Source organism: Quercus suber, unplaced genomic scaffold, assembly GCF_002906115.3.
Source record: "Quercus suber isolate HL8 unplaced genomic scaffold, Cork oak 2.0 scaffold_52, whole genome shotgun sequence".
NCBI classification, from domain to species: domain Eukaryota; kingdom Viridiplantae; phylum Streptophyta; class Magnoliopsida; order Fagales; family Fagaceae; genus Quercus; species Quercus suber.
Genome location: NW_027069517.1, coordinates 1029083 through 1044824, shown reverse-complemented (window position 1 = coordinate 1044824; position 15742 = coordinate 1029083). Strand labels below are relative to the sequence as shown.

Genomic DNA, 15742 nt, shown 5'->3' with positions numbered 1-15742 from the left:
GCGTACCTTGATTTGTGAGGGTATTGGGGCTTTTATAGTAGTCGAAAGTTTCACTCTTTTACTTGGAGTCGAAGTCCTTTCCTTGTAGAAATCACCTTTAAGAGTCCAAAACGTGGTGGACAAGTCTTTTCCTTATAGGGAAGATCTTCACCAATATACGTAGACTCTAGAATCCACTTTGCACTAGGATTCTGTTTAAGGCTTTCTGAGAATGGGCCACAAGTATTCCCATTAAGAGATTCAGCAGGCCCATGGCCGATCAGACCGTTCCTCTGTCATCCGTCCACTCCGGGTCCGTCCACAGCAGGCCTTGCACATAACAGGCTCGTCTACTTTTCAGCTCGCGAACCATAATTAGCCCTTTTCGTCACACTAGATATTGAAGCCTATATTTTTTCCCTTTCAGTTTTAGTCACATCTTACATGATTTATTTTCAATGAATCATGTGACTTGTTTATATAATTTAATGAATTATAAAATTCAAAATATATGAAAAGTTTTTATAAACGGTTGCATACTTGTTTGAAGAATGTTCATCCAAACCTATTTATAAGATAAACTTTTCCCTTACTAATAATCATGCTTTGCACTAGGATTCTGTTTAAGGCTTTTTGAGAATGGGCCACAAGTATTCCCATTAAGAGGCTCAACAGGCCCATGGCCGATCAGACCGTTCCTCTGTCATCCGTCCACTCCGGGTCCGTCCACAACAGGCCTTGCACATAACAGGCTCGTCTACTTTTCAGCCTGCGAACCATAATTAGCTCGTTCCATCACACTAGGTATTGAAGCCTATATTTTTTCCCTTTCAGTTTTAGTCACATCTTACATGATTTATTTTCAATGAATCATGTGACTTGTTTATATAATTTAATAAATTATAAAATTCAAAATATATGGAAAGTTTTTATAAACGGTTGCATAATTGTTTGAAGAATGTTCATCCAAACCTATTTATAAGAAAAACTTTTCCCTTACTAATAATCATGCTCTGAACTTTGTCTATGATAGAGGCGTTAAAAATGTGTTACTTGGGGTTGTTATTTGGAATCCAGGGCAGCCAAGAAGTCCAAAATTTTGCCTGTCATAGGGAAGTTAAAACATATATTACTTGGGGTTTTTAATTGGAATACAGACCAAGGTTACCAGAAACTTGGAATTGGGGATTAACTATCATTATTTCTCTATTGCTTTTGGAGTATTTTAAGTTAAATTACGTCAGCTTGTCATGTGCCTTTTGAAGATAATATATTGTTTTATGATCCCAGGTCTCATAGCTGTAGTATCCAATTGATGTAATGTTTAATTCTAATCTTTTTTACCCCCCCGCGGCGGAATTATGCAATAAAATAATCATAAAACGCACTTTATGTTTGGCATTGGAAGGGTCATTATCATATGCTTCCAAGGTTTTTTTTTTTTTTTTGATAGGAATATGGCTCCAAGTTGTACCCATATGATCATGAATGGTAAAAAAAAGTCGAACTTTTTGCTAAAATGGGAGATGCTGGAAATGTCATATCTACTTAAAATTTTAGAATGTTGTACCAGCACAACAGTATCTATATGCCTCTCTCTCTCTCTCTCTCTTTTGAGGGGGATATGCGTCTTAAATATCCTAATTCAATAAATATAGTGATAAATGATAAATCAAACTTTACACATAATTTCATAATATATTGAAGTTGTCACCTATGAGTGGTCGACACTTTTGCCAAATAATTTTTATATAAATTCATCATTTTTTATTTCCTACTCATAATAGACATTCTCAAAAAAAAAAAAAAAAAAAACTCATAATAGACCATTTTAACATATTGTAATATTTTTGTGTGAAATTGAGTGTGTCTATACAGGATTATTGATTATAATTTACTACTTTCTATTTATTAACAATAAGCATAAATTTTGTAGTGTTATGTTGGATTCTTTAGGTTTTGAACTATTTATTTCCCTTAAAGAGATGGTATACCATGCATATCAGGTACATGTTTCATATCTCTTACATGAAAGTGGACCTTACATGAGTTTTTAGGGGATTGGGGAGCATCTTTTATGAGAATATTCTTCTCGTAAAAACACTTCTCTCTCTCCACTAAATAGGATTAAATTAACTTATGACCAATTGAATCTCTCTCTCTCATTTATTCAAAAAAAAAAAAAATTCTCTCTCATGAAATTTATTCCTAAAGTAGCATATTAAAAATCATTGACTAAAAATAGTGTTATCTTTGATAGATGACATAAAGATCCAACATGCTAAAAGCCTTGCAACTCAGCTTGATATCTATTAATGTTCTCAAATAAGATATCTACAATTCAAATCTCAATTCCCTTAATTATTGAATTATTAAAAAAAAAAATCCAACATAATATTCATAAGGAAAGAACAACGTGATCAAATTCATATGATCAAAGTTTTAGAATATCAAATTATGAACATATTAGATATTATAATTTTTTTAGCTTATTATAATTGTTATACAAAATCACAAGAGATGGTCTAGATTTACATAATAGTTTTTTTGTCATTCATTTACTAAATGATTTTTACTTGCTATAAAAAAATAATAATAATACTGAGATCCATTTATTATATGATATATCTATTATATTCATATGCTGATTTGGAACAACTATTCCACCCATTTTTTAGGTATTTTCTTATCTTAAAATTACGAGCTTTGGGACCAAGTCATTTTCAAGTGTTCATGTTTATTATATTTTATTAAACAATATTTCTATAATAAAAAAAATTATTAAACAATAGTTTTCCCTTCTATTTTTCTAATACCTTGATGGTGACTAAAAACTGTTCACATGGAATCCATTATCACATAATGTCATGTTCCATGCCAAGACAAAATTTTATCCAATCCTTTTTAAAAGAAGGGTAAGGGAATATTTTTGGATGTAGCTAGAAATTGTTCCGGCACTCTACTACCTTACTAGAAGAACTGTTTTTATTTTTATTTTTTTTATTATAAAACTGTTTGTTTCTCCAATTAAAGAACAACAAAACTGTTTATTTTATTGTATTAAGTTTACTTAGACAGGTAGGTTCTAATTACTCAATTGGTAAAGTTTTTTTATGGTTAAATAAGAAGTCTAGGATTCAATTTCCATCTATACTAAAAACTGATTTGTATCTTAGTTTGAAACTTGTGTTGTGTGTATAGACAAATCCTTATGCATTAATTTACTTAGACAAATCCTGATGCATTAATTTTTCTTAGTAATTTAAAAAAAAATATATATATATATATATACATATTCTGTTCAATCACATTGCCTTCTCATACTAAATAATTTTAATAAAAAAATTGCTATCACTTTTGTCATTTCATTCACTACTTGTTACATTTATTTCATCATTTCATATCAATTGTTGCATCAACTTTTTAACGTGCCACAATAGCATTCCTTTCCTTTTGAAAATTGGGGATGATAATCAAAGCTGTATCAAATTGGAAATGGTACTTATAAAACAATGTTGCTGATGAGCAAAATACTTATCTTTAGAGGCTTCCAGGCTTTAATTTTCTGGTTGAAAATTAATTTTATGATTTCTATTTGCAATGTGAGACCTGGCATTTAAAAAAAATTATCGATTTCTTAAAAAACTCATGTAAACCAACCAAAAAAAAAAGGGCTATTGAATTTTTTGGATGTGACGTGTTTCACATTTGACTAAAAATAAGAGAGAATTAGAGGGAGAATGATGTAGTCAGTCAAAAGGGCAACTTTAAAGTTGACGTGTAGAGAATTTTATTAGTTGAACTTGACCAATGTCATTGTGCTTCAATTGAATTTCCAAAAAATGTCGAAACAATTAGTTTCAGAATGAATATCATATTTTAGATGATCATTGTCTCTTTGGGAAATGTTGAACTTCAGTTATTGAACAATGGATTTCAATAATTTTTTTTTTTTAAACTATTAATTCTAATTTCAATTTTGATAGAGAGAGAAAGAAAGAGCAAATTTTTTTAAAGATTAAAATTTTTTACACTTTTAAACTACCGCAAATATAGTATGAAATGTATAATAAAATGTTGAACATTTGAAACGAATATAATATTTTAAAAATAAATCTTATTTATTAAAAATTTTGGCCTTGATTAAAATTTTTATATTGTAAAATAATGTAGACACTCCATTTTGCAAATCATATTTAACCTCACTTGCATTGCACTGCATATCATCACCATCTCATATCTCCAAGGCAAGAATATAATTCTAGCTGTTTAATCTCTAAATACTTCTCATAAAATAAATCTTGAGGCCATAATGATCAAAACAACAGTTAATGAGCATTAATCGAACCACCAAATTAAAATATATATATATATACACATAAAGTTTTAACGGTAAGATGGACTTGTATGAATTAAATCCTGACCATAGATGATTATGATCTCTTAATTCTAATTAAGCATAACATTTAAGAAACATAGGCCTTCTACATTATGTTTTCTTATTCTAATCTTATCAGACATCACTAATCTTGTATTCATGAAATATGTAGAGATTTACTTTCAAATTTTGTAGTTTTAATAATTTGAGGTTCACATGTGAAAAAGTTGAAGATTTCATCTTAAAGTGGACATAATAGCAATATACATAATAGTATTGCAATTATTTTCCTGGTAAGATTATAACTGAATGCTTGCCAAAGTAATATTTACAAGGATGATCTTTAAATTCAAAGCTTGCTTTACACATATTTCCATGCCAACAAGAACTTCATATTAAGAAACTGTTGTACAAGGAACATGCATTGAATAACTTATACAAACGTCATAAATACTTGCTTCTTGAAGTCTTTCGTCGTACTTAATGACTAATCCCTTGCACTGGACAACCATTTTCAACAATTCTCTTTCCTCGGTTTCATAACTTCATTGATCGGTTTTGTTATGTAAGCAACAATAGATATGCAATGAGATCCTGCGAGCTGAAAGGTCAAGGATAGCATGTATTAACACAAACATGCAGACTTCAAAGGTTGATGTCATGCAACATTTGATCATAAACTAATGGCATTATCTGAGATCACTGTTAAAAGATTAAATTCATGCTCCAAAGTCCACACAGGGTCATTCTGCTGGTTGATACTTAAGCTAAAAAAAAAAAAAATATATATATATATATACATAAAGTTTTAACGGTAAGATGGACTTGTATGAATTAAATCCTGACCATAGATGATTATGATCTCTTAATTCTAATTAAGCATAACATCTAAGAAACATAGGCCTTCTACATTATGTTTTCTTATTCTAATCTTATCACACATCACTAATCTTGTATTCATGAAATATGTAGAGATTTACTTTCAAATTTTGTAGTTTTAATAATTTGAGGTTCACATGTGAAAAAGTTGAAGATTTCATCTTAAAGTGGACATAATAGCAATATACATAATAGTATTGCAATTATTTTACTGGTAAGATTATAACTGAATGCTTGCCAAAGTAATATTTACAAGGATGATCTTTAAATTCAAAGCTTGCTTTACACATATTTCCATGCCAACAAGAACTTCATATTAAGAAACTGTTGTACAAGGAACATGCATTGAATAACTTATACAAACGTCATAAATACTTGCTTCTTGAAGTCTTTCGTCGTACTTAATGACTAATCCCTTGCACTGGACAACCATTTTCAACAATTCTCTTTCCTCGGTTTCATAACTTCATTGATCGGTTTTGTTATGTAAGCAACAATAGATATGCAATGAGATCCTGCGAGCTGAAAGGTCAAGGATAGCATGTATTAACACAAACATGCAGACTTCAAAGGTTGATGTCATGCAACATTTGATCATAAACTAATGGCATTATCTGAGATCACTGTTAAAAGATTAAATTCATGCTCCAAAGTCCACACAGGGTCATTCTGCTGGTTGATACTTAAGCTGTACTCCTGGAAGTAACCATTGTAGGTAATTATGGATATGGTAGCCCTAGAAAATCCAAAACAGAAAGAACATAAGCCATTAGAAAGATTCCCACAATTTATTTAGGAGATTATAAAGAAATAAGCAATATATCAACGAAGAGGCTAGTTAAATTCCTTAGCTGCATATCCAAGAAAGATTAACAACAGCAAATGTTTCCTATCTCCACATAGAATTCAGGGATTTATCTCCAATGCATTTGGTAGCTCACAGCAAACAGAGAACCATGAACTTCGTCCAAAATAACTACTTGGTATCTTTTTATAAGTTTAACCAAAATTTGCATTAATATCGCTCTATTTATCCAGAAATTAGATCAAATGAGAAGGTGACGAGAAATGGTATGGGCAGCACTGGTGCCCTCTATATATTGAGGTCCAAGGTTCAAGATTTCACATCTTTCTTGTTTCAACATCAACTAGGTGTAATAGCTATCAACAGCATCCTGTGCATTGATCTGAGAAATCACCAGAAGCATGAAGTGACTGTGTTGAAGTTATCAACTGACACTAAGCTAAGTCACCAAAGGATGTGTACATCACAAAGGAAAATTTTCAACTCCAAACCAGTTTGTAGCTATCTTTTTCCAACCCACTATGTGGCAATTGAAGAGACTATCCATGTTATAGTCACATAACTTTTTAAATGAGACTATCCATGTTATAGTCACGTAACTTTTTAAATGAGTCAGGTGACTTGTATAAATAATAAACATGGATTGTCTTATAAATCACCATGTAATGGGTTGGAAAAGATAGTTCCATACCAATTGAAAGCCAAACTTTATCCCATCACAATTGATACTTTGGAATCACTAATATAAGTTTGACGTAGTGTCCGGGAAATAGCAAAAGCAGTAACCACCGTGAGAGTGGTGTATAAGGATCCATTTACTCCCTCCTTTTTTTATTTATTTATTTGTTTTTTATTGATAGGTAAGAAAACTTGTATTAAGAGAAGACTACTTAATTAGAAAAATGAAGTAGCCAGAAAAATATGTACAAACAGCAAAGAAGAAAACAAAAAACAAAAAAATTATGTACAGGAAGGACTCATTTACTCTTTTCCACATAATTTTAATATGCAAATCACCACCATAACTCTAAAGATACCATAATGTCACCCATTTGACATTATAAAAAATAATTTTGAGTATTGACACAAAACAGCTAAATATCATATTAGATCATAAAACTTGCCTTCAGAAGAGAAGGCATGCAGCGGAACAATGTCTAAGTAAAATATCAAGCATACAGCAGGCTTCTTGGGCTATAGAATTTTCACCTTTGCAAGGGCAATCAGTGTGAAAGGTTCAATGAATTCATGTTCGCTAACATACAGAGTACGTCCAAAAGTTCTTCATGCCCATTAAGATCACTATAAAACTCTTTGAATTTGTTGAGTTTCTTCAATTGTTGAACTCTATAGTCCTTTTATGAAACTTGTTAAGTGATCTATTAATGTAGTATTAAGCTAATTTGACAAAAGATAAAACCTAACAGTAAAGTGCTGAGGAAGAAAAAAGGAAACCCCACAAAAGAAGAATGAACATTGTTTAAACCCAAGGATAGTACAATCAGATATTGACCACGCTTTATGAAGTGGAGGTCATGAGTTTGAATCTCCCCTTTCCCCTCATCTTGGGGAAAAGAAAAAGAACATGAAGATGGGCACAATGTCAGAAAACTCACTTGCAAGATACAATTTCAGATGTGGACGTATCAGCAACAACCTTGTCAACTTTGCGAATCACTGAATTGCTGTACCAGAACAGAACACTTCATTGCATCAATAAAAGGGCTAGAAGAATATAAATAAAAAATAAAGGAAGAAGAAGATAACAGGCAACAATGCACTTCTATAATAAAAAAGAGATTTTGACAAATGTCAATATCCTACATCTACTAGAAAGGTCATTTTTTGTATGCCCATTTAAAAACGTCAAGATCTAATATCTAATGGACTGCCACATCTCTTCCTTATCTGGAAACTCAATTGAAAGATAGTAGCCATCAAGTATAATCTTGCTGATGCAGGCTCTATGTTCATACACCTTTTGTATTATTGTATTCTGCATTTGTAATTTCCATTTCCCCTCACAGTTTTAAAATATTCTCCAAATTCATATTCAACTTTAAACACTATCGAAATAACACTGTTAATCAAATAAAAAAATAAAGACCTTAATCTCTCATGGAACTAAGAAAATAAATAAAATAGAATTTGATATGTGTAATAAATAAAATACAAATCAGGCTATTTACAGTCCTATTGATCACCCTTTTTTCTATATTATTTTGCGAAGTTGTTTAGGTTTAGCTCAAGAGAATAATAGAGGGGTAGGTGGGAAAGGTGGACCTTGAAAGTATAGATTTTGTTTGTTGAATCTCAGTCAAGCAGATGCCCCAACATATGTCTCAACCCCAGGCATACCAATATATTTGTAGTGCTATATTTTACTAGACTAGTTATTTAATACAATAAAGGGTACATTATATCAGTTATAAACTGCTTCACCTTTTGACTCCTGCAGTAACAGCACATTGAAGTACTTGATGGTGAGTTGGATCCAGTGCATCAGCAACGGAGTCAGGTATTATTGATCCAAGAATACTACTTGATTTCCTGTTTCAGAAAAGAAGTGAAAGATTTAGAGAAAAAGGATTGGATGGTTTTGCAAATCCTTTGTAAACTACAACCGTTCACGCATTCGAAATAATAAAGTGACTAAATTTTACGTTGGCCTTGGGACTGGCTGTGAAAATAATATATAACACTATGTGTCCGTTTAGGAACAGCTTATTTAGTTTTTTACTGAAAACTTTTTGCTAAAAGTATGTTAAAGTATACTTGTCCCTTGAAAAAATTTTAAAAAGTGAGAAAATGCGAGAAAAAGTAAAGTTTTAAAAAGCTGTACATAAAAACTAAAAGCTAAAGCTGATACCAAACAGGTTAAGTGTGTGTTTGGATTAGATTATAAGAAAATTTTAGTTTTTTTTTTGCTACAATACTTTTAGCAAAACATCAATCAACTTACTTTATTTAGCTTTTAATTTTTATCCACAATATTTTCAGCAAAAACTTTTTAGCAAAAAACTAGATAAGCCGGACATTAAACACAAAAACAAGGCATAATTATAAAAAATTTAAAAGGGGGGCTGGACCCCATTTAGGCTGCATGGAAATTGATGAAAAATGAAGGTTATGTTAGTTAGAAATATACGAGATATATATTTAAAAAAAAACATATAAGCAGCGTGGAACTTTGTTATAGAGACACCTAGACACTACCTCACAAGGTTTCTATCCATTACAAAGAGTTCCTTGAGGTTTGTGAAATTATGCTGCTTTTACTTTCAGTTAATAAAAGATTTCAGGGAACAAATAGTATAGAAAGAAATAGATAAACTAGGAATCAGCACCAAGCAGAAAAAGAAAACAAACCGTGGGAGTCAGCACCAAACTATTGGAAAGATTCCAACATATATTTTATTAATCAACTCAACCAAAACAATACTTTCTTACTTTTTTATAAGTAACTCAAGCATAACAATACTGATTCTTGGGGCCTTTACATAGGGTTCCCAGGTTACATTAGTGAAGGAAAGTATCTTTCCGACCAAGCTAGGACATTAAATAAATTTTAAACCAAGTAGGAAAGGAAATAAACCATAAACCAATGAATAAAAGAAAATTCAAATTAAATTCCTAGATTAAATAAGATCAAATAAATATCAGTCAGGCCAACCGGCAGCAGGCCTCCATTGTCCAGCCATGTGATGAAGGCCTGTATATGGTATCTGCACTAAAGGAGTTCCCTTGAGGTTTGTGAAACTACTTTTCCTTCGAGTTAATCTATATTGTTACTGACCCTTTATTTCTTTCCTCAGGTGAAATCTCCCTTTATTAGTTAACTGTCAATGATGATGGTAAATGACCTTTGCCACATTCTCTCTCTCTCTCTCTCTCTCTCTCTCTCTCTGTGTTAAAAACCCCTATATTTTCTTCCTAGGGTGATATCTCCCTCTATTAGCTGACTGCCTACGATGATGGCAAAAGACTCCTTTGCCATGTTCTTTCTCTCTCTCTAAACTTCTGGTAAGTATTTTTGTTAGCTCTTTAGCCTTTAACCTGGTCACTAGCAAGAACCACACAACTGTTGAACAGAATCAATGAAGGTCCAATTACAAGGAACTTTATAGGCTGAGGCACTATTTCTATGAACATAGATAGAAATATATACAAGGTAACTAAAAAGCAGGTTAAAAAAATAGTTAAAGACTTTCATAAAACAGATGTATAACAAATTAACAATAATGACATTACATCCTACAATAGTTGGCTATGTTTCTATCCCATTTTCCAATGAGATATAGCTCCACTGGCATGAACTTCTGCAATAAAAATTGGTAGGAGGGTGAGGTTGTTGGTTCAAGATCCATTGAGTGTGTAACTTACAACAACAACAACAACAAAGCCTTAGTCCCAAAATTTTGGGGTCGACTATGGATACTCAACAAATTATTTAGGGTGTGTGTAATTTACCATTTAAAAAAAAAATTGTAATTGCAAAAATACAAAGAAGGCAACAGAAAGTTGTAGTTCTGACCTTTGATTTATAGCAAATCCCATAGAGAAAACATGAAGAGAACCGGAAGAACTTGTGGCCACAAGGATATCAGGAAGTTGCATAGATGGCCCAAATGATAAGGAAAATATATTTGATGGGTATGTCCCCCTCCGAAAACTATATGACTGCCAAAGAAAGACTAGTTAGATTCCAAACCCAAAGTAAAGTATTACAACCAAAGATGGCTGCATTGTATTGCTTCCAAGAATCGAGTTTATATTTACTTATTAAAATAACTCTAGTTTAATTGAGCTGAGGGGTAAGGACAAATCTAGGGCACAGATGGTTATGCATCATAGATAACATGCATGCCACAAAAAGACTTGGTCTTTCCATATGGTGGATCACTTTTGAGATCCATTACACTAATTAACAAAAGATATTTAGAGCCACATACAAATTTTTTTAAATTAAAAAAAAAAAAATTACTTCTTTAAATCTAGGAAACCTCTCTGGATCAAAGTGATTCTCTTAACAACCATTTAAGACATCAGCAGTTTCACTATCTAATTTTCACTAGTAGTTTTATTGTGTACCACCTGTGCAGTGGCTGTGTCTTTGACAGCCTGATTGAAACATATAATCAATTACAATAGATGATCTCCATGTATAAAATACTGTGAATGGATGGTGTGCTATTCTCACCTTAGTTGCATCTGAAACCAAATGGACTCTGATTATGGTTCCCTGTTCAGAAGCAGTTGCTATATACATCCCATTGGAAGAAAGGACAATTGCAGCCAGAGGTGCACGATGTGCATCTATCTGTATTTCAATTTGAGTGAGAATATAAATGATATGAGCTAGAGAATTAAAAAGGATCATGATTCATTTCCATATCCAATAACAAGTGAAAGAAAGACACAGTTTCAAAAAATTTGCTCCTAAATCAATAAAAAATGAACCCATTCAAACCATAAATCAGCAAATATGACCAGAGGTTCATCCTAAGGGTCACCCTAACTCATGACCCTCAAGGCAATTAGGCTAGGTAGCCCACTGGTCCTAAAATGCCGCAAGACTTCAAAGAAAAAGCTAGCATGTCCAACGGGCTATGGTTCATGTGACTGATTTTCTGAACATTCTAAATTTGAAAACAGAGAGAGAGAGAGAGAGAGAGAGAGAGAGAGAGAGAGAGAGAGCAGAAAGTGTCCATAAATAACATCTAGATATTCTATATTTTTAATTATCTTCCCACTTGAGGATAGAAAGCAGAAAAGCTCTCTGATTCACTTTTAAAATGCCTACTACCAAAATCAGCATCATCTTAAAAGAGGATGACAACAATAATCTTAATTTACCACAACAAAATAGAGTTATCATGATAGACGAAAAAATTGAGTCCCAGCTTTTTTTTTTTGGGGGGGAGTGGAAGGATCCCTGTTATTTAATCATTTATTTCATCATATATATATATATAAGGAAGGGATAATGCCATGACCTCACAATGTGACTGGAGCTCCATGACATTGTACAACAACACAGACCCTTTGACAGTGCTAGCAGGAAGAGCCATGAAGCAACTATCCAAACTGGGTGAGAATGCACAAAGCCCTGAAAAAGAAAGAAAGAAAGAAAGAAAGAAAGAAAAAGGGGAAAAAAAAAATACTTCTACTAATCTAAGCATTCAATGTCATGTTAATTCTGCAGAATTCAAAATTTGACAGGGGAGGTTCTACCACTGTTTTTTTTTTTTTTTAACCAGTAAAGAAGCTCATTACAGGGGAAAAAGGCCAAATAGGGATCACCAAGTACTCAAGAAACATAAAGAAACAGTCACTTATAACCAATGGAAATTTGAAATGGAAGGAATCAATAATAGCAAGAAAAGAAAAAAATAGACAATAAGATTAAGAGAAACAGGAAACCAGATATTATGAAAAAACAAATAATCCACAGTAAACAAATTATCAATACCACTCTAGGTAGAAAACAAATACTTTTAAACCTCACCTTTTAGATTTGGCACCGTATCAATAGAGTCCAAGATTTTAACAGTATTTAAATCATAGACATATGTCTTATCTTGCAAAACAACAAGAAGCCTGCATTTGCCAAGACAACCAATCAAAATTATCAATGAGAAAGGAAACACAACTTAGAGTTCTCTTCATGAAAAAATAATCCTGTCTAATGGCGAAGCTCTATTTCTACCAAATAAGAAGTGTTTAATGCGCAAGATCAAGAACATAATGCATCCCAAGCACATCTGTGACATTATTAGTACCTATACACCACCAAGGTCTAATTGATTCCATGAACAGACAAAATATTACCAAATTATATGTGAGGTTTAGCCTCAAGTCAAAAGCACCAAGGCCTGAAGTACAAAATTGTGAGTTGAAGCAAGATAAATTAAAATGTTGAATGACCATATAATATTCTTATTGGAACTCAATTTAGTGTCCTTGTGAAGGTAAGGAATGGGCAAGATAAATTGCAATATTGAATGACCGTATCAGATTCTTATTGGAACTCATTTTAGTTTTTCTTGTGAAGGTAAGGAATGGTATGTCCAAATATCCTATGAAAAAGTCTTGATAAATTATCACCTATCTCAAAAATTTAAGCTTGTTGTAAATCATGAATTGGATCATTGTACACTCTCTTTTAACAGTGTGGGGCAAAACTCCCCTTAATGAGTAAGCCTAAGACATGAAATTTCAACCATAAATGGCACGTCTAGAATGGACATACAGTTCAAACTTAAGATCATCTACTTTGATGCATCAATAAATTACTGGTCATTGTAAAAGCTTAAATTTGATAGAAAATAATTAATTAAATTTATTGATCTAACAACATTTTTAATTAAATAAATCCAGCCAAGTCCCACTCACCACTGATTTTAGAAACAAATAAAAGTTCCTATTCTAGATGGAAGTTTCTAATGCCACCAAAATTGACATGAAGTAGGCCTCCTTAAATTTCATAATTTGTGAAGTATATATTTGGAAAATAAAGTTTGTGGTTGTGAATCTACTATGGTAACCTATCTGTTTACCTATGTGTTACTGCTTGCAGAAGAACCATAAGAGCAAAAGAACAAGAAAAATACCTATCAAGTCTAAACAGAAGCATTTCAAATTTCTTAGCTCAACACTGCAATTGCTCACATAAGGAGAACATTAATTCCCTGCTCATATCCCCCATAATTATTATTTCTGACAGCCATGATTCATGTCTCCTTTACAATAACCCTAAGTTATGTAGGATCACCATGAAACACATTATGCTTAAGAATTAATCCCCAACCCCTCTATCTGATAATTAACATCAAATAAAAAATTATTAAAATATCATCCTGAATTCATGCATCAGAAAATCAAAACAAGAATCTCTGGCAGAAATTCAGTTTCTAGGTAAGATCTTTTACCTTTTCTTATTCATGCGAACTGCAAGTATTGAAGTCAAAAAATTCAATTCTCGGAGAGCCATTCCAGTTTTTGTATTGAACAAACAAAGACGGCGGGGAGATAAAGATGGCTGTTGTGTCAGAAACAACCTTAGTAAGTAATGCACAGGTAAAGTTAATGAACATTGTAACACACTCTATGAGTAAAATGGCACAAGCACCTGTTCACCAGCTCCAACAATGGCAAGAAGACTGGAGCTAAACAGCATTTCGACAATAATGAAGGCTCCAATAGCTAGGCAAAAGAAATTAGATTACTTTTCATGAACTGAATCTAGGATTTCAATTTAAGCTATAGTAATTCAAATTTCAAGTATGGACATAAGAGCTCAATTCCTTTCTAGAGGTGTGTAATAAACGAATGATAAATCATTGGTAAAAAATTTTGACCATGTCACTATTCTCTCTCTATATACGCATGCACACACACATGTCCAAGATTATTTTAACGAAATTCTCTTTCTTGTGAAGTGTCCATGCTTCCTAGGCATCTGTTCATGTTAGAATTATGGTTAAATAATTAAATTTGCCATTTCCTAAAAGCTTAAATGTTGGGGAAAACTGGTAATTTATCATAGCAAGTGGCCCTAAGTACAACCTTATCTCTGCTCGGCGTTCCATTCTCGGCCCACATGTAAGGGGAAGTATTAAAATCATAGTTAAATGATAAAATTCATGATTTCCTAATAAGTTTATTTGGGACAATCGGTAATTTATCAATTCACAAGGTGTAAGCTTTTTGGTAGAATAGTTTTTTTTTTTTTTTTTAATTCTTTCCTAATGGATATTTTTGAGACTTGTCACATCATCAAATCAAGTTAAACTTATCGGAAATGCCTAGTAAAGCAAACCATAGGGAAGGTAATTGTCACAGGCTAAGTATAAGCATGTAATTTTCCCTAATTAAGAATTTAAATAAAATTAAATAAAAACTCGAATTATAAAAATAAATTAATAGACATATAAAGAAGTAGACTTTGAAACCATGTAAAAGTATTGATTGGAAAACTCACCTCGTTCATAACAGAGTCTTCCTGTATTCGTGTCAAAGACTTTGAAACCATCCCTTGTCCCTATCACAAAGCAACTGCAAATTCGGAAAAACCAAAAGTCAAAAAAATAAATCAATCAATCAATCAATACGTTAATGAATAGAACCAATCAGAATTATCCGCTTGTTTCAATAGAATTCGATTTTGTTTTTCCCGAGAAAATGAATTCCCGGAAATAAGAAACCCTAAGTCGGAAGAGAATAAAAAATAGAAGGATGAGAATAGAGAGTATTGGTGAAGCAACCTGGCGTCCTGGTTGAAGGAAGCGCAGAGAATTGGGTAGGTCGAGGAGGAAGAGGAAGAGGAAGAGGACTGATTGGCCATTAAAGGAATTGGATTTTTGTTGCGAAGCTTTTTTATGAGGAAGATTATTAAATATCGAGGTCGTTTCTTGGAGATTAAACTTCGAAGCTTCAGTTCAAACTTAGAATGATTGGAACAAGGGAAACTCAACAGAACATAGACGTTAAAACTTTTTTAGTGGGTCCCGCTACCAAGATAATCCATAAGAGCATTCTTATAAAACATGTCAAAAAATATAGAATCCAGCGTCTCAAAACTCAATTTTATAACGTATAACACACCACTTTACAATATTACCAATATCAAAATTTATATTTTTTTTACTATTTCATTCAAATAATGTTTCTTTATTATTTTCAATAATGTTTTATTTCTC

The 15742-nt window shown here is 32.2% G+C and overlaps 1 protein-coding gene across 1 annotated transcript; it reads right to left on the bottom strand.

The window, feature by feature from the left end:
* Window positions 1-5428: 5428 nt before the first annotated feature.
* Window positions 5429-15537, bottom strand: LOC112007601 (autophagy-related protein 18b). Its single transcript, XM_024039973.2, has 11 exons — window positions 15308-15537; window positions 15025-15098; window positions 14173-14246; window positions 13973-14082; window positions 12550-12641; window positions 12038-12150; window positions 11242-11361; window positions 10576-10721; window positions 8484-8591; window positions 7658-7726; window positions 5429-5972 (listed from the first exon to the last, which is right to left on the bottom strand). The coding sequence occupies exons 1-11, from the start codon at window positions 15385-15387 to the stop codon at window positions 5831-5833; spliced, it is 1128 nt and encodes a 375-aa protein (XP_023895741.1). The 5' UTR covers window positions 15388-15537; the 3' UTR covers window positions 5429-5830.
* Between the last annotated feature and the right edge of the window lie 205 nt (window positions 15538-15742).